The sequence below is a fragment of the Tamandua tetradactyla genome, chromosome 18 (genome assembly GCF_023851605.1).
Source record: "Tamandua tetradactyla isolate mTamTet1 chromosome 18, mTamTet1.pri, whole genome shotgun sequence".
NCBI lineage: Eukaryota > Metazoa > Chordata > Mammalia > Pilosa > Myrmecophagidae > Tamandua > Tamandua tetradactyla.
In genome coordinates, this window is record NC_135344.1 from 56784781 (window position 1) to 56805622 (window position 20842).

At 34.9% G+C, this 20842-nt stretch overlaps 1 protein-coding gene across 1 annotated transcript in view; it reads right to left on the minus strand.

Moving 5' to 3' along the window:
* The window catches only part of TAF4B (TATA-box binding protein associated factor 4b), a 171259-nt gene that overhangs the window by 51203 nt on the left and 99214 nt on the right, over positions 1 to 20842 (minus strand). Inside the window, exons 11-13 of the mRNA XM_077135737.1 lie at positions 19255 to 19385; positions 12213 to 12338; positions 4035 to 4091 (exon numbers count right to left, since the gene is read on the minus strand). Of these exons, the coding sequence (XP_076991852.1) occupies positions 4035 to 4091; positions 12213 to 12338; positions 19255 to 19385 (314 nt within the window). The remainder of the gene's footprint in view (positions 1 to 4034; positions 4092 to 12212; positions 12339 to 19254; positions 19386 to 20842) is intronic.

Sequence of the window (20842 nt, forward strand, 5' to 3'; positions counted from 1 at the left end):
AAGGCAATGCTGGCCTCATAAACTGAATTGGAAATATTTCTAATAGAGATATTTCTATCTTTACTATTTTCAGGAAGAGATAACATAAAATTGGTATCAATTTTTATCAGATATTCGGTAGAATTTATGAATGGAACTAACAGTCCACTGCTGCCAGTTCCCAGACTGGCCACTTACTGATACACATGAGGGACACAACTAAACAGTATTGCAAAGTCTTTGAAAATTGAACTGATGTTACAGTCACAGTGTACGGAAAGAAGTCATGCTCGAACTTGTGATTCGAACCTAACTGGGCTGACTGCTTGCTGAAACAAATATACTTTTTCTTTCTGATATGTAAATAACATATTTTCCAACCTATAATGAACCTTATGAACCCATATTTTATTTCTTATACAATAATGCTTTAGGGAGAGTTGTATTCCCTTAAGTTTTTACATCCCATATTTCCTATAACCAAAATCTCTAAATATTTCAGGTATAAGTTCTCTAATCATTATGCATTTTAATCATTTAATACATATTCTTTTGTCCAGTTCTTACAGGATCCACTGCGAAGCTAATATGTCAGCAGGTACATATCTAGCATTTCTATATAAGATTTCCTTTTCTTCTCCCTCTATTGTCTGATAACACATGAAAGTTGGAATGCTGGGAATTACTAAAAGTAAGATAAATGAATTATTTGTCTCACCGTGCACAGATGTACTGAACTCACATTTCTCAAAGGAGAAAGAAGAAATTCAAAAGGAAATAAGGGTCACAATATTTACAACAAATATTTAAGAAATCAGGATGCTTCAAATCCAAGGTCAAATGGCTTGTTCCACAGAATTCTGGATGGTGTGGTATGAAAACACTAAAGGCTAAATGTTAATCTAGGACACACCAGACAAATCTACAGCCACACAAAACAAAGATGTGCTTGCTTGGTGAAGTTAGAGTCTTGCAATTAGTAAATCTATTAAAAACCTTTCATAAATAATGAAAATGGAAGAATGGCAATACTTATATTTTAGCAAAAGTATACAGGAAAAAATTTTTAAATCAGACTAGAAAATATAAAGTTACAATATAAAGAATGCTGATAACTTTTTAAAGGCAAAAACCGAAAAGTGGGGGAAATATAGGCAACCCCAATGTTTAAAATAACAGGGATAGCCACAGTAATTTTAGCCAGACAACAAGAAGGTTTTCAAATAGATAGGTATGCTGTCAGGTCAATAAAAACAGTAGGAGACTAGGCCAGAGGCAAACCCAAAGCTTTTTTATTTTTTTTAATGCCAATTGAGAATCATAAATTGGAAGAAATCAATAGGAAGGATAGAGAAAAATTATTAGATACTTGTATAAAAACTTGCCCAATTTAACACAATTTGTCGTTATACCCAGAATGCAAAGAAGAAATTAATAACCTCTAAAACTCTATTAGAGATAAGAAAACCACAGGAGAAATAATCATGATCAAAACTCTAGTCCTTAACAGCTAAAAGTAAGTGGCCACTATAAGATTATGAAGGAGATTCCAATTCTGATTTAATATTTACATGCCAGACATCACTGTTGAAACATTTCCCAGCATAAATAAAGGCTATAACTTCTCTAACTAATTCTTTGGGGTTCTGTATTCAAATGATGCTGTCTCTTTCCTTTGACCAACTTGATAAGTAGTTCTCCAGAAAGCTAAAGCGATGCAGTTCTAAATCAAGCAACTGTACAGAATTACTGCAAATTTTCACAACTGAACAACAAAAACTTCCCAGACAACCAAATTTCAAAAAAAATCACAAACCAAAGCATTATAGTTTATGCTAGTGTGATACTCATTATTGTATCCCAAATGGTAACTTTAAAAATTTCATATAAAAGGACAAGTCAATTCTATATTAATAAAGCATCAATGATTTTGCAACCAAAATATAGCATATCTGAGTGTCTGATTCTGAATTAGAGCCTCTTAGAATATTAAATCAGGGGACAGGGGAATGAGAAAAATGACAGTTTTACTTTCATCTAACATATGCAACAGAGTGGCTCTGTTCTTGGAATGGAGACAATTTATGTGATTCCTTTCTTAAAGGTGATTTAGAAAGGAAACAACTTGAAATTTTCAAAATACTGTGGAAAGAAATTATATATTATTTAAATCTTGCTTGGACAAACTAAATAAATGGATGTGCAAAGGGAGAGAAAAGCCAGGTTTACTACCACCTGCTCTCATTAACAAAGACATTTTTGCACATTTACTCTTATAATCTTTTTCGGAAAAAAAATGCTGTCCACTTATTCATCCCCTAGGGAATAAACACAATATTAAAACAAAAACAAACTAACAAAACCATCTCATAGAAACCTGAAAGAAAAAACCAATCTAAGATCCAGATGTTTAGGGAAGAGGAACAGACAGGGAAAGATCTTTAAGGTAAAAGGGTAAGCTTTCTGATACCTATTTTTCAAAAAGGCTGCAAATAGAAGAAAATGAGAAAAGCATCTAATTGATCTGTATTTAAAAGAAAGAGAGACACCCAGGATTCAGGGCAACAATATTGGCTGCCCATTCCCAAATAATCTATAATGAATTAAGGTTTGCTTATAAGAATTACAGGCACCATTCTCATAGCAATATTTTTAGATAAAGTCTCCATTTTTTTCAAACACTGGAAAAAAATGAGTATGAGAAATGTTTTGTTGTTAAAAATAAAACATTTCTGCTTTCAATCCTTTTCAATACTCTCCCTTTCCAGTTCTTATTCCAATCCAGAAACCCCTCTATTCAGAGTTCATGTATTTTCCTTCTCCATTTTTATGAAAATACACCATATTGATCCTAAGAACCTTACTAGATTTCCACTTATTTTGCCTCAGTTCCTACATTAATCCAAACAATAAGGGCCTTTAAAGCCTTCATAAATAGCCTGCTGCTCCTAGCACCTAGCAGCCAAGTAGCAATGTTAAGCAACAACAAATTTCATAGTTCAAGAGGCACAATCAAGGAAAAAGGTTGCTCAGGAAATCACACTTATTTAGGACAAAGATCCTCAAAAATTGCTAGAAATCAGTCCAGTATCTATAGAAACCAGTTTCTTCAGCTCCATATCACACATCTCACACCTCAATTGTCTTTATTACATCACATGCTGTCAGATCCTTAATCAGAAATGTGAACAGGCTTGATGATTTATTCAGCAGAGAAAAGAATCTGTAGGTCAAGTGAAAATTTTCACACACACCCATACCACACATTTTCAACCTTAGGTACTTTCATTTCATTCTGTTCCCAGCAGCTCTGGGGGCAACTCCAGTGAGATCCAATATTAAGGCTCAATTAAAATAAGCTCCAATTAGTGGAGCTTTTTTCTCTGGGGCTAGAAAAGTCAGGAAATGGATATTGAGAAATGTAAAAAGTCAGCTACTGAGAGAAGGCTGCAGACATAAATGAACTTATTTGTTGATTTCTACAGTTGCTATGCAGAGGCCTCTGGGAGTAAAAGCTTAACCAGTCTAAGCTATAAACTAAAACCCCTGCAGCTAAACATGAACTGTGTGAAACAAGGGCTCCATTCCAGAACAGAAAACTGCTGGGCCCAGAAAATTAAAAGCCAGAGGCGTTTTCCATTTAAAACTAAATCCCAGTACCGCCTCCCAGCCAAAGAATTATAAGCAGTATCAGATTTACAAAACGAACAATTACCCTGGAAAAATGTAGCCTATTGTACAGTCCCACATGCCAAATCTCAAAAAGTTTCTCTCTCTTTTTTTAATCCCAATTATATTCCCAGCAAGTACACTGTTGTAGTTTAAAAAGAGCATTTCTAGACAGGCCTTAGCCTTGAAAATAAATTTTACAAAGAGAGCACATAACTCATTGACCTCATTTGAAGTACTGCCCTTGCCTTTAGCAATTCCTGTCCTTCCCCAAGGCTTCTGCAAATGGTATGCAACAACAAAATAAACCCTGACCTAATTGCCAGGACAAAGCTGCCAACCTTCCCTCAAACACAAAGACAAGCATGGTAACTTGAAAGTCCTACCTCTTTGGCTCTCTGCTTTAATCTCAGCTGTTCTGGATCTTCTTTATTGGAACGACTCTATAAAAGGAAAAGAAAATTTTAATAGAAATTATTAGAATCTAAACACCTACTTGCTGTTAAATATTTAATAAATGACAACTTTCTCTTGTGATTGAAAATCTTAGCTCCGGGGTAAAATGCCTCAGTCCAGTCTAGCTTCACTCCCTCCCCACTCCCTTCATCTTTTGGGCCCACTGTGGCTCTAGCCTGGAGGAAGCTTATACTGAAAATGATGCTAACAATGTCAGTCAGGTCCAGTTGAGGCATGATGTTGTTCTTGTTGGAACACTAAAAACTAAAAACCAGATGGTACAGATGAAAGAAAAGCAAAGAAGGATAACTGTTGGCTCAAATGAAATGAAAACAATCAACATTGGCTAATCTTCAGTTAAAGCCATTTGGGAAAAACATGGGATTTCAAGGACCATTATAATCAACAAGGCCTAACTAACCTTGAACTAAAAGCGCTCTCTTTAAAGGTGTAATTTTAAAGAGTATAAGTAGGAAATTCAATATTTTCATTAGAATATCACATACATCTATATAGCACTTAAAAGGATGTTGTGCACAAGTAAATATTTAATAAATGTTTGCTGAATGCCACTTTCTACACTGATTGAGTTTATCATTCCAAAAATGAACAGTCTTACAGGAATCATATAAGAAACCTACCTTCTATATGAAATGCTGTGATGGAAAAAAGGTAGAATGCTAATTCTATTTTTGACATTCTACTTTGAATACTTAAATTTCTCCACTGAAATAATATGCTTGGGATAGGTGTACCCTTTTTCTCATCCAGACAACAGGATGATTTATAACTCCTTATAAACCTAAATATTTGTTTCATAAAATATTAGTTTAAGCTAAAAATGGCTAGCAAAACAAAGGCTAAAAGTACTTTCCTATTTACTAAGTTTACCTGATACATTTACTGATTTATCAGTACCTCTATTTAAGAAAAACACAAGAGATAAACTGTTAGGATTGAGGTGTGGCTTCTAATTTTAAATATCTTAATTAAATTCTACACATTTTGGTTTCCAATTTCCTAAAACAATTTCATTTCAGCTGAAACATAGACAAAGTTCTCTGTGCTATTTCATCTACATTATTAGCCGAAAACGTGTTTGTTTTTATATATAAATGTGCATCCGTGTCTATGATTGTATTTTTGTGTATGTGCATAATTTTTTGGTTCAGTATAAAACGGTTACATTTGGGTATCAAATCTTTTCATCAGTCAACAAATGTTTATCCATAGTAAAGATTCTATTCTGTGTGCCAATATTCTAAGGTCTTAGAGAATTAGAGATGAAGACAAAGTCCTTACTCTCAACTAACTTTTATTTTAAGGGGAAAAAAATAATAAAACTAATTTTATAAAAATTAAAGGGGTGCAAAGGTAGCTCAGTGGTAGAATTCCCACCTGCCATGCAGGAGACCCAGGCTTGATTCCTGGCCCATGCCCTTCCTCCCCCCAAAAAACAAACAAACAAAAATTCAACAACAAATGGTGCTGCAATTAACAGGATGCTCACGTGGAAAAAGAATGAAATGTGACCCTGCCATACAATATACACACAAAAAAAATTAAATAAACTTCTGATACATAAAATATTTATAGGAAAAAAATAAAAACAAATAATTGCTGCTTCGATATGTACCATAAAGAAAATAAAATAGAGAGAAAAGAGAGAATTGGGGGCCAGTTCTACTGCAGCTAGAATGGTAGGGAAGCCTCTCTGAACAGGAACATTTGAGCAGAGATCTGAATGAGAGGAAGGAATGCAAAGATCTGGCTGGAAGACATTAGAAGAAGAAGGTACATCAATTGTCAAAGCCTTACCATAGGAACAAGTTTGGCAAACTTGAGACAAGAAAGAAAGAATATCAATGTGTTTGGAGCATAGTGAAGAGTTGAAGAAAATAAGGTCGGATATCAAGTGTTACCTTGTAAGCTACAAAAAACTGGAGTTTTATTCTAGTTTTAAGAACAGGTCATTATAGAGGATCTAGATCAGAGAAGTGCAGTGACACTGATGCAACAGTTTTGAAAGATTACTCTGGTGGTTATGCAAAGGAAGCACCGTAGAGACCTATGACAGAGGAACGCAGAGCAAGCAGGAGACTGTTATAAAATAACTATTGTGAATATACTCTTGGAAACTGTCAAGGACATGAAATACAGAGAATGAGTGAGAAACTCTGATGAAAGAGTCTGATAAGAGATGGTAACTAAATGACATATTTCTGAATAGGAAAATAGACCAAAAAGAAGAAAGCACTCTAGATGAGACAGCTGGCAAAAATGTGAATAGGGTCTGTGGATAAGATGGCAGTGTTATAGTGCTGATTTCCTAATTTGGAGGATTTTATAGAAATCATTCTTGTTTTTGCAAATGTATACTAGAATGTTTAGGAGTGATGGTATATCATGTCTGAGGCTTAATTTTAAAAGGTTTAGAAAGAGTCTATTTAGTGGCAAATGTTGCACAACCTTGTGAATACACTAAAAACCTCTGAAATGAAAAAAAAAAAAGTAAGAAAGGATTAATGATAACGGGTGTGGTGTGTGAGCATGGGGCAGGGGGAGGGGAAGGGTGGTAAACCGGTTTGAAACTGTTAGGTATCCCAGAAAATTCATGCTCTTTAATTATGATTCAATATTGTTGGGTGGGACCTTTTGATTAGGTGATTTCCATGGAGATGTGTTTCTGCCTTTTCAAGGTGGGTTGCTTACTGGAGCCCTTCAAGAGGGAAACAGTTTGGGAGTTCCGGGTCAAGATAGCAGCTTAACAACATGCGCATTTTAGTTTGTCATCCAGAACAACTACTAAATAACCAGAAACAGTACAGAACAGCTCAAGGAACCATGATAGTGACCAGACACACAGCATACCCCAGTCTGGACCAGCTACGAGCACCCCCCAGAACCATGAGTTCCCAAAGCTGCAGTGGCCAGTGCCCCTCCCCCACAGGCCGCTTCCCAGAGGGGAAAGGAAAGGACTTTACCAGCAGCAGGGACTGGGCACAATCAAACACCAATTGTGAATCTAATTAACAAATTCTGACTACTAAAAATAGGCCCCCAGCTTAGGTGAACCTGATCAAAGCGGAAGTCGCTCATTTTTGTCCCGGGGCAAAGGGGGCAGGACTGACAAATAAAGGGAAAAAAAAAAAAAAGAAGGAAACAGAGGTTTTTGTGGCTGTGTATCTACAAAGGCTTGACTGCCTCTGGATACAGCGGCAGGCCTTTTCAGGCTGCAACTGCCCCAGGAATAGGCAGAAGTGACCTCTTTTGGGGGCTTATCTGGAGCTTGTGCCTTCCCCAGGGGAGGGGTGAAGCCCCACCCAGGTGGAATCCCTCCATCAAGGAATTCAAACACCAGGGCTTGGTAATTGAAGTCATTAAAACCAGCCTACAACCTCTCCTCTGTCTCCACCATGCCCCCAGCAGGGAGAGTCTGCCAAAGTTAAAGGTACCGCATCATCTTATGCTGGTGGGACCTGCAGTCAGATAAGCGCCACATACTGGGCAGGATAAGAAAAACAGACCCCAGAGACTTCACAGGAAAGTCTTTCAACCTGCTGGGTCTCACCCTCAGGGAAAACCGACACAGGTGACTCTTTCCTCCTGATAGGAGGCCAGTTTGGTCTGGGAAAATCTGGCTGGGGTCTATAATATCTAAGTAGACCCTCCTAAGTGTGTGTGGGGGAAAGGCACCACACAAGCAGGGCAAGAAACAAGAAAACAAGAACTGAACAATTCTCCTCTGTTAAACAAAACTTAAGATAAAGGTCCAGATAAAGCTGAACAGAATGTCAAAGGACAGATAGACAACAAATTCATCCAGCAAGAAAACCCTAGATAAAAGAAGTGAAAGCAATCTCCAGAATAAACTAATTAAGGTAATTAAATGCCTAGACACCAGCAAAAAATAACAAATCACACTAGGAAAATTGAAGATATGGCCGAGTCAAAGGAACAAACCAACAAGTCAAATGACATACAGGAGCTGAAACAACTAATTCAGAATGTACGAACAGACATGGAAAACCTCATCAAAAACCAAATCAATAAATTGAGGGAGGATATAAAGAAGGCAAGAAAAGAACAAAAAGAAGAAACTGAAAGTCTGAAAAAACAAATCACAGAACTCATGGGAATGAAAGACACAGTAGAAGAGATGAAAAAAACAATGGAAACCTACAATGGTAGATTTCGAGAGACAGAACATAGGATTTCTGAACTGGAGGACAGAATATCTGAAATCCGACAAGAAAGTTGGATTCTTGCTATAGATTTCTGTTCCCTATAGCAGAAACTATAGGGAAAAAATGGAAAAATACGAGCAGGGACTCAGGGAATTGAAAGACAATATGAAGTGCATGAATATATGTGTTGTGGGTATCCTAGAAGGAGAAGAGAAGGAAAAAGGAGGAGAAAAACTAATGGAGGAAATTATCACTGAAAATTTCCCAACTCTTATGAAAGACTTAAAATTATAGATCCAAGAACTGCGGCATACCCCAAAGAGAATAGATCCAAATAGACATACTCCAAGACATTTAATAATCAGAATGTCAGAGGTCAAAGAGAAAGAGAGGATCTTGAAAGCAGCAAGAGAAAAGCAAGCCATCACATACAAGGGAAGCCCAATAAGACTATGCGCAGATCTCTCAGCAGAAACCATGGAGGTGGGAAGACAGTGGGATAGTATATTTAAATTACTAAAAGAGAAAAACTGCCAACCAAGAATTCTATATCCAGCAAATTTGTCCTTCAAAAATGAGGGAGAAATGAAAACATTTTCAGACAAAAAAATCACTGAATTTGTGACCAAGAGACCAACTCTGCAAGAAATACTAAAGGGAACACTAGAGACAGATACGAAGACAGAAGAGAGAGGTGTGGAGAAGAGTGTAGAAAGGAAGACTATGAGTAAAGGTAAAAAGAAGGAAAATTAGATATGACATATGAAATCCAGAAGGCAAAATAGCAGAAGAAAGTACTACCCATGCACTGAATGGGTAACTTCAATAACACTGAATGTTAATGGATTAAACTCTCCAATCAAAAGACATAGTCTGGCAGAATGGATTAAAAAACAGGACCCATCTATATGCTGTCTCTACTCAAAGGTCATGAGGCCAAGGACACAAATGGACATTTACACACCAATGTTTATAGCAGCATTATTAACAATTACCAAGAGATGGAAACAGCCAAAATCTCCATCAACAGACAGTTGGCTAAACATCTGTGACATTTACATAGATGGAATATTATGCAGCTGTAAGACAGAATAAAGTTATGAAGTATGTAACAACATGAATGGACCTTAAGGACATTATGCTGAGTGTGATTAGCCAGAAACAAAAGGACAAATACTGTATGGTCTCACTGATATGAACTGACATTAGTAAATAAACTTGGAATATTTCCTTGGTAACAGAGACCATCAGGAGATAGAAATAGGGTAAGATATTGGGTAATTGGAGCTGAAGGGATACAGATTGTGCAACAGGACTGAATACAAAAACTCAGAAATGGACAGCACAATATTACCTAACTGTAATACAATTATGTTAAAACAATGAATGAAGCTGCATACGAGAATGATAGAGGGAAGAGGGCTGGGGCATAAATGAAATCACAAAGAAAGATAGATGATAAAGATTGAGATGGTGTAATCTAGGAATGCCTAGAGTGTATAATGATAGTGACTAAATGCACAAATTTAAAAAATGTTTTTGCATGAGGAAGAACAAAAGAATGTCATTACTGCAGTGTGCTCAAAATAGATGGTACTTAATATTTTAAAATTTCAACTAATGTGTGAGACTAAAGCAAAAAATGTTTATTTGGTACAAATCTATACTTTGACTAGTGCATCTCCTAATATAACTTATGTAGATAGTTGATTGAACACCTTAAGTACATTGAACTTTGTATAGAACATGAGATTTTGCTGGTTTGTCCAGGTGATGCCCTGATGAATCCCAGAGTGATTTGATAAGTGAGTGGAAAAGTATTAGCAAAGTCCCCTTTGGGGACTGGTGAGAATGGGGGAAAACTCAACTTCCCCAAGTTGAATTCTTGATATTCTCACAAGCAGTGTGGACAACCAAAGCTATAGGCTGAGCCCCCAGTCTTGGGGTTTGTTCATATGAAACTTAACCCCACAGGGGATAGGTCAAGCCTACTTAAAATTAAGCCTAAGAGTCACCCCCAAGAGAACCTCTTTTGTTGCTCAGATGTGGCCTCTCTCTCCAGCCAACACAGCAAGCAGACTCACCCCCTTCCCCCTGTCTACGTGGGACATGACTACCAGGGGTGTGGATCTTCCTGGCAGTGTGGGACAGAAATCCCAGAATGAGCTGACATTCAGCATCAAGGGATTGAGAAAAACTCTAGAATGAGCTGAGACCCAGCATCAAGGGATTGAGAAGACCTTCTCAACCAAAAGGGGCAAGAGAGAAATGAGACAAAGTGTCAATGTCTGAGAGATTCTAAACAGAGTCGAGAGGTTATCCTGGAGGTTATTCTTATGCATTAAGTAGATATCACCTTGTTATCCAAAATGTAATGGAGAGGCTAGAGGGAACTGCCTGAAAATGTAGAGCTGTGTTCCAGTAGCCATGTTTCTTGAGGATGATTGTAGAATGATATAGCTTTCACAATGTGACCGTGTGATTGTGAAAACCTTGTGTCTGATGCTCCTTTTATCTACCTTGTCAACAGATGAGAGGAACATATGGAATAAAAATAAATAATAGGGGCAACAAATGTTAAAATATATTTAGTTTGAAATACTAGTGATCAATGAAAGGGATCAGTAAGGGGTATGGCCTGTAAAATTTTTTTTTCTGTTTGTTATATTTTTCTGTTGTCTTTTTATTTCTTTTTCTGAATTGATACTAATGTTCTGGGAAATGATCATGATGATGAATATGCAACTATGTGATGATATTGTGAATTGCTGAGTGTATGTGTTGGGAATGTTTGTTTCTTGTAATTTTTTTTAATTAATAAAAAAAAAAATTAACCCAGAAAAAAAAAAAAAAGGGAAACATTTTGGAAAAAGCTACAGAGACATTTGGAATGCAGAAAGAAAATGCCCCCGGGGGAAGCTGTTTGAATCTAAAAGCCAAAGGACCAGCAAATGCCAGTCGCATGCCTTCCCAGCTGACAAAGGTGTTTCAGGCTCACTGGCCTTTCTTTAGTCAAGTTATCTTTCCTCTGGATGCCTTAGTTTGGACATTTTTTTGGCCTTAGAACTGTAAACTTGTAACTTCATAAATTCCCTTTATATGCTGCATTTCCGGCAGCATTAACAAACTATCACAGGTGGCAAAAAAGCCTATACAGCAAAATGTTAAAAATGGGGTAATCTGGAAAAATGGGATGAACATTCTTAGTACAGTTCTGGTAATTTTTCTGCAAGCTTGAAATTATTTGAAAACAAATTTAGTTAAATAATAAAACAACTGGTATATGATTAGGAACAAATTATCTAAAAGCAGAGGATACCAAGAACACTGGAAATTAAAACTTTGGGTATTTAAAACAATATTAAAACAACCCCCAGTCTGAGAAGAAGTATGGAGCTACAAAATACAAACTGCAGTGGAATTAAATTTCACTTCCTCTGTACTAACAGGTCAGAAAAAATATTTTAAAAAAAGGAAGGAGAATAAACAAATAATAAATTCGCACTATTCTCTTTTACTCTCTATTTCTGGCCATCTCATATTTTGTTCCATATAACTGAATTATTGCTAATTTTACGCATAATCTTCCTGTTCACTTTCCAAATTTTCTCTCAACTTCAACTTGGCACATAGCAAAGCATATCCTTAAAAAGAGTCTGAATCTTTTTGTTACCTGGGGGGTGGTAAATATAATATCAGACACATAGGAAACCAAGAGAAAGGAGACAAAAGATCTGTCTCATTAAACTAAATTAACGGAAAGTCACTAAACCACACCATCCCGGCTGTAGGAATTTCATTTCAAGAAATCCTTCAGAGAAAGCTGAAGTCCTAATAAAACCATGAAGGCCAAGTGACAATAAAGCCAATTCTGACCTCACTGCCAGGCCATGTTCATTCATAAATCACATAGGCCCTTACCTTGGCTGCTTTAAGGAGCATTTCTCTTTCTTCTAAATCTTTTCTCTGCTTCTCTAATTGATCCAACTTTTCAAGAAATTTGAGCTGTGACCTGGTATCACTAGACAAGATATAATTTTCACTTGCCTGGAAAAAAAGAGAAAGTCTTATGATGATCCTGAATAATCCAGTCTACATTATATATTGTTATCAATCAGTTAAAGATAATAAGACCAACATATACAGGGAGCTAAATTTTCAGGAGGTAATATTTTTTGTTTTGGTTAAATAAGCTTGACCCATAAAACGGAAGGTGACTGAGCTTAAAGAGGTTTCCTAATAAGCCCCATGTAAAAGAGGAAAAAAAGGAATTAAGCCAAGTAAATCTTAATAATAGGAAAAAGAAGACAATAGAGTTTATTCTCTACCTATAATCTAGATCTTTTAAGTTACTGTCCATCTCAGCAGACTTTAATATGAATAATTAAATCTTAGGCCTGTGAAAGACAAAAAGCACAAACAAACACCTCAATGAAAAATATACCAAGGATGGAAGTTATTGCCCTGGTTACCACTAATGGATTGGTTTAACCTTAAAAAGTAAACACAACTTCTGTCAAAATAAAATGAAAATAATGTGGAAAATGTTAAAATCCTGAAACCCTGTTTTGATAATTTTCTAAAGCTGTGAATTTTAGCAGAAAGTAGTCAAAGAAATTAAATATAACATTTATAAATAACAGTCATAGCACAAAAGTATGATTTTCTTAAATGTATCGTAAGATGATAAAAATTCAAATTGTTCCATTTATTCCAATATTTTAAGTACAAAAACAGTGCTTCCCAATCTAAATATTTTCTGATTTTCTTTATCTGACATGACCACTTCTCTCTCTCTCTCTCTTATCTCTAATACACACATGAATATGTATATGTTTGAGGTTAGTGGGGGAGCGAATCTTCATAATAAATCAGTATTTAAGATTTCCTGCTATCTACTCAAGCTAATAATTCAGACATCAAAGGTGTAGGAGAGAGACTATATAGTAGGGAAACTGAATGTTTTTAAACACTTAGTACAACAAAGTTACTACCTGGCTCAGCTATCTTAGGTACAGTACCACTCCTATCTCTGTTTTATCCCATGATTACAGCTGATTCAATTAACTGGGACTGAGAGATTCCATATGCCCAGATTCTTGTTAAATTAAATTTTTATTGATGGTATTTAACTAGATCAAAAGAGCATTAAATAGTTTAAGGGACAAGGACATATTAGTGCTACTTCATGTTTAATACAAAGAATTCCCAAATGCTTTTAAAGCATTTTCTAACAGAAAATAGAATATATAATAAATTATTAGGCCAACCAGAAGTAATAACCAGTATTCTTTAAATATTGCATCTTTACCATTCTTTTTGTGTTTAAACACTCTGGAGAGATAGTTTACTGAGAGGATCTGATTTTAAAAACAGTAAATTAAATAGGGGTGAAGACTTACTAAATTTTAACCCAATCTCATTCCCATACTAAGATTACCTCTCTCTCCCCAACATGGATACAACTATTTCTGATATAATGCAACCTTCCTTTACTCTTCCAGATATTACTAATTAAATGAATGCCTACGCTATTCCTGGCACATCCCTACCTTATTAAAAAAAAACAAAACAATCTTATCACCTTCTTTTCTATCTACCCAGATGGCCTAACCAACTGAAGTCTACATGCACCAACAGAGTAAAGCTTTGGAACATTAGAGCCACTACATATTAAATATTTTAGCAAGAAAAATATAAGAACCCAGATGAAACAATATCAGCACCAATAAAATGAATCCCATCTAAAGGAAGCATGACAGCACCACTGTACTGGAAAAATCTAAAACTTCTTCATGGCCACTGGCAGGCAGAGGACCATAATATATTCTTAGCGAGAAAACACCTGGCAGCAAGATCAAAAGTTCTGGATCAGATGTCACTTACTACTTCTCTATTTACACCTCAGTTTAGGGACTGTGATGAATGAGATAATCAGAGAATTATATCTACCCAGCTGAAAGATTATCTAAAGCTTTCCAGAGTGGAAAGAAATGGAGGGAATTTGCTTCTATTTCTTTAGGATTTTATTTTTATTAGAGCACTTGTAGGTTTAAGGGATTTTGCTTTCAACAATAGTAGATCACTTTTATAAAATTCATGAAATAGAATTTCCCTCACTGCACAGATTAAAAAATCCAATCGGGGATGAGCTGAAAAACAAGAACAGGGCTAAACCTGTGACACAAAGAGTATTACAAAGTCTACAGGATAAGAGCAGTTTTGATCTAAATCCAAGCATAATAAATGACTGCTCTTTCTGCTTAAAAGAGAATGACAATGTAGCTGTCATTCTGTAAGTGCAAATTCAGACAGTGACATTTATTAAGGAATAGATGTGGGAAATGATGGGCAGGGGAAAATCAATCGGGATAGGCATTCAGCAAGGCAGAAGGCTAAGATGGCACTAACCTTAAGCTAAGTTATTGAGGTCTTCCAGTTGGGTACATACTATACCTAAGGCAACCAAATCCTTGGAATATACGCTGTTTATATATAACAAAAGAATACCATATGAAAGCTCAATACCACAAAACTCTGAATGACACTCAAAATTCTAAATATTACTTGGAAAAATTCTATTCCATATTAAATTGTATATGGGTTATTATTATTTTTTTAATAAAAACTGCCTACTGTTAATGAAGGTGTATTCATGTATCTCTGAAACAGTAGTGTAATTAAGGCCGGGGGGGATTCCAGATATGAAAAATTATAAGATTCTTTAAAAGTTATACTAAAAAAACAAAAAGAAAACTCTAATTCCCCTCCTCCACCAAAAAAACAGTAAGACAGAAAAAAAGTTTAAAGTTAATGAATTTTTGCAGATAAGGATTTCAGTTAGCTTCTGCTAATACTCAATCTAAAATCAACAAGAACAAAGATATGCTTGAAGAATAAAGATAAATCAACAAGAATAAATAAAATGCTGAGTAAATGGTCCTCTATGGCTTAAGAAATAATGATATTGCATGGACAAGGCAACTTTAAGGGCCTATCTCTCCATGGAAACACTGAAAGATTAAGCAGGAACTTGTCCAAACTCTGGAAATAGTCAAAGGTTTATACCAACCAAGTAAATGGCTAATCAAGTAAAATGCAACTTAAACGTGGAAACTTTAAGAAAATCTCTGCCTGGTCACACATTGATTCCCAAGAAACAGAATAGAGACTTCAATAACCACATATAACAAGGAATAAAGACTGAAAAAGTAGTTTGGTAAAGTCAGTAAATAAACAGACATCCACAACCCAAACCCTGGGGCAGAGGGAGATTCTGATTTCCAGAGTTAGCACATTATAATATTCAAAATTCCCAATTTCCAAAATTACAAGGCATACAGAGATACAGGAATGGTGGCCCTTTCACAAAAACAAAATAATTGATAAACTCCATCCCTGAGGAAGCTCAGACACTGGACTTATTAGAAAAAGACTTTAAATCAAGTATGCTCAAAAGAGCTAAAGGCAACCATGAACAAAGAACTAAAGTAAACCAAGAAAATAATGTATGAACAAAATGAGAATATCAATAAAGTTATAGAAATTATTAAAAGTAGACAAACAGAAATCCTGGCACTGAAAAGTACTATAACCAAAACGAAAAATTTACTCGACAGATTCAAGAGTAGATTTGAGCAGACAGAAGAAAGAATCAGTGATCCTGAAGACGGAACAATTTGAAATTGTCCAGTCTGAGGAACAGAAAGAAAAAAAGAATAAAGAAAGTGCACAGAACCTAAAGATCTATGGGACACCATCAATTTATACCAACATACATTAGCAATGAGTCCCAGAAGATAAAGAGAAAGGGAGAAAGAATATTAAAAGAAAATGTCCCCAATTTGATGAAAGACATGAACCTAACACCCAAGAAGCGCAAAAAACCCTTAGTAGGATATTTCCAAGCAGAGCAACACTGAGACAAATTATAATCAAATCGTCAAAAACCACAGATAGAACACTGAAAGAAGTGACTCATCATGTACAAGGAATCTTCAATAAGACAACCAGCCAATTTCTCGCTTAAAAACCACAGTAACCAAGGCAGTGGGATGAAATATTTGAAGGGCTGACAGAAAAATACTGTCAGTCAAGATTCTATTGAAAATTAAGGGGAAATTAAGATGTTCCTAGATGAACAAGAGCTGAGGGAGTTTCTTGCTGGCAGAACTTTACCCCACAAGAAGTGCTAAAGGAAGTCCATTAGCCTTTAAAGAAAGGATACTAGACAGTAACCCAAAGCTATACAAAGAAATGAAGAAAACCAGTAGAGGTTTTCTCAGGAAAATATAAAAAGTACTATTATATTGTTAGCAATAATTTCTCTTTTTATTTCCTACATGATTTAAAATCAAATGCATAAAACAATAATGGCTCAAAACCAAAAAAATGTAATTGTGACAATTTAAGAGGGGATAGAGCTGCACAGGAGCAGAGTTTCTGTGTTTTAATGAAGCTAAATTGGTATAAATTCAAACTAGATTGTTAAAAATTTTAAATCATAATTCCCATGGTAATCACTAAGAGAATACATAAAATATATACACAAAAGGCAATGAGAAGAGAATCAAAACAGTACACTATAAAAAATGAATTAGGGTAGGCCACTATGGCTCAGCAGGCAGAGCTCTCACCTGCCATGCCTGAGACCTGGGTTCCTTTCCTGGTGCCTGTCCATGTAAAAAAAAAAAAGAATTAAATGCAAAAGGCAGTAACGAAGGAAATGAAGAACTTAAAAGGTAGAAGAACACAGAAAACAAATAGCTAGTGACAATAACCCCTCTCTTATCAGTAATTACTTTAAATGGATTAAACTCTCCAATGAAAAGACACTGAGAGAATGGATTTAAAAGGAAAAATAACATGATACAACTATGTTGTGAGAAAGAGACATACTTTAGATACAAAGACATAAATAGGTAGAAAAAGAAAGGCTGGAAAAGATATTCCATGAAAATAATAACCAAAAGAAAACTGGAGTGACTAATCTAAGTATCAGACAAGATGAAGTTAAGTCAAAATCTATTACAAGAGACAGATAAGAACTTTATACATTGACAAAGGGGTTAAATTTACGAAGACAACATAACAATTATAAATATATATTCACCAAACAAGATTCCCACAACATATGAAGCAAACATTGACAGAATTGAAGGGAGAAATAAACAGCTCTACAATCATAGTTGGAGACATCAATACCCCACTTTCAATAACAGATGGAAAATCTAGATAGAAGAAAAATAGAGACATTGAATAACAATACAATACAAGCCAAGTAGACCTAACAGAGACAAATATGAACGTTTCATTCAAGAACAGCAGAAACCACATTCTTATCAAGTGTACATGGAACATTCTCTAGGATAGACTCTATGTGAGGCCACAAAGTTCTCAGTAAATTTAAAAAGGCTGAAATGAAAGTAATTCCCTAGACTACAATGCAACGAAGTTAAAAATTAACAAGGAAAGGAAAACTGGAAAATTAACAAATATATGGAAATTAAATAACACACTCTAAACAATGAATGTTTCAAGGGAAATTAGAAAATATTCAGATATAAACAAAAGTGGAAACACAACATAGCAAAACTTACGGGATGCAGTTAAAACAGAACTCAAAAGGAAATTTATAGCTGTAAATGCCTACATTAAAAAAGAATGATCTCAAGTCAATAACCTAACTTTATACCTTAAGAATTAGAAAAGAAAAGCTAACGAAACCCAAATCCAGGAAAAGGAAGGAAACAATAAAGATTAGAGAAGATATATACAAAATACAGAATTGAAAAATAATAGAGAAAAATCAACGAAAAGAAAAGTTGTTATATGAAAAGATGAACAAAATTGACAGGGCTTTAGCTAGACTGACAAAGAAAAAGGGAGAAAAGACTCAAATACTAAAATCAGACATGAAAGAAGGGACACTACTACCAACTTTACAGAAATAAAAAAAGATTGTAAGAGAGAACTATGTACAATTGTATGCCAACAAATTACCTAGATGAAATGGAAAAAATCATAGAAACACACAAAAAGAAATACTGATCCCCCCACACACACACACACAGTTGTTCTCTGCTGATAGTTTATTTTAAAGTCAGGTCAGCAAAATCTCAGAGATTTTTACAAGGGAGGACCTCAGCAATTAAATATAGTTCTTCCAACATTCTAAATGAAGTAGAAAGGAGAGAAAATAGAGTGATTCCTCCAGGGAATTTATCGGTGTTTTGCTAGTTAACATTTCCCTGGGTTCCTTTTAACCTGTTAAGAGGACACTATGAAAAGGACCATTTGTGAAAACCAAAACCTAATAAGGTTACCCACAAACCATCTTAATCAAAATCTAGTTGTCAACATTTCTTAAAATAGGAGAAAAAGGTTATCATCTTTTGCCCTCACAACCCAATCAATTTGCCTTCCACCAAAACTATAATTGAACTGCATTAAGTACCTTCATCTTGATAATGGCACATTTGGTTCACATCACTAGGGACAAGACAGGATATTCCTGCATTTCATTTTTTATAAAAGCAGTCAATAACAATAATGTGTTAATAGTATTAACACTAGTGCAATAATTTTATTTATTAATAGGAACAAGAATGCTGGAATACAGACCACCGAAGGCAGAACAGAAATAACTAATATTCCATTCTAACATATCCTTTCCAATCAAAAGTTTAAGGAGGACAATCCTGAGATAGAACAAATGCATATTTCAATCTATACTTAACAACAAAGCTTTGGATACCATTGTAAATTCTGTTTTAATTTTGTCACGTGAGCAAATCTAAATATGGGAAATTAGGGACAAGACTCTAATTTTCTAAGACTGTGAAGTATGTCTCAATTATTTCCTTTAAAAGTATATTTAGAATATGAATCCATGCCAAAAACTACCTTTAACACTACAAAGAGGAGAGATAGGAGTTGTTACTGTTTTAATGATTTCCTTTACCTTATCAGTTGCTATTCGGTGTTGAGCAATTGTAGTCAGTTTTTCTAGGAGGCCTCGTAATCGTTCCTGTGTTGCATGGGAGATCAAGTTCACAGCATCAGAGTTAAGTTCCGTAATGTCATGCTTTTTACCTGTGGAAGCAGAGAAAATCCATTACGTGTTTTAGTAGTGGCTGATAATTGAAATAATTAGCACAGCAGGTATTCTGTTCCCCCTGGAAGTCATACCCATTATGAATAAGGGTTTGGAGATTATGATTTTCCTGGTAAAGTCACAACTTCAAAGATCTTAGACACTGCATTAATATAACCTAGCCTGAAGCCTCAGAAAATATAGACATTGTTTCACTTAGCCTCTAGAATCATTCTCCTTGCAAGGTCATTTATAGGACAAAGTTAATAAGAACACAAATCAAGTCTAGTGTTCAGGGAGGAAAATGGTAACTGTAGAAATTAGTGCCATTTTCTGTTAATTTTAGTAATTAAAAAAAAAAAAACAAAATTACATTTTGCCCCGTTTGACACTGTTAACAATTTATGACATTTATTTCAATGAATTCAGATTATGAGTGTCTGTTAATGCTGTGTTTCTAAGATATTCTTACAGTCCATTACCAATCAAGTTTGTTTTACACTAACTCATGTTGTGATAAATTGAACTTGGAATCAATTTACAAGTTGAAACGGGTTCAAAGCCTCATAATTTCATCCATCCATTTGAGTAATCCTTTTTTCACTGTCTCTCCTTTCTATAAACAAATCAAACTAGTTTTCTTCCTTATGCTAACCAGGAAGAAAGTTTCAGGAAAATGATTTGGATCACATACCCAAAGGCAGAAGTTCATTTATAAATCAACTATATTAGTATTTAAACAGTATTTCTGGGGCAAAGTGAAACCACCTATATCAACAGATATCTAAATCTAAAAATACAGGTAATTACGTAGTCTAAATGAGCTTTTAATGGTGCTATTCTGTTTGTTTTTAATACATGCATACACACAGAAAATTTTAAAATATTATTCCTTGATTTTCCCCTCTGAGTTATCTGAAACATACTCTTGTATTCTCATCAAAGGGTAACACAGCACAGCAAAAATACAATTTAATTAAAGGCCAATTCTTAAATGCATGATGTGACAATATTATAAAATAAATTTTAAAGTTTAATTCAAAATGTAGTCTGTAATAAACCAGATAGGAAAAATATAGTGTACAATTATCCAGTTTCCCATAAGTCAAGCCTTCAACGTGTAGTTCATTACTTCAAAGCAAAACCTCATCTTCAACTTAAGATTCATCTCCAACTTAAGATCCAAGCAGGAAAAAAAGCATCACAAAGTCAAATCTACTTTACTAAACCCTCAAGATAAACAAATTAGAGGGTGCCATCTAAAGAAGAGACAGGACAACTTCAAAACAATCCAATAACTAAAATTAAAACTTAAAATAGGTAATGAAATGCTATTTTATACATAAATGAAAGAACATGGGCATTTAAAAAATTTTGCTTTTGGGGGGTGGGAACTTTTGAAAATAATATCATATGTGCTTATAAAATAGGTTATTCATTCTATGAAAAAAATTAT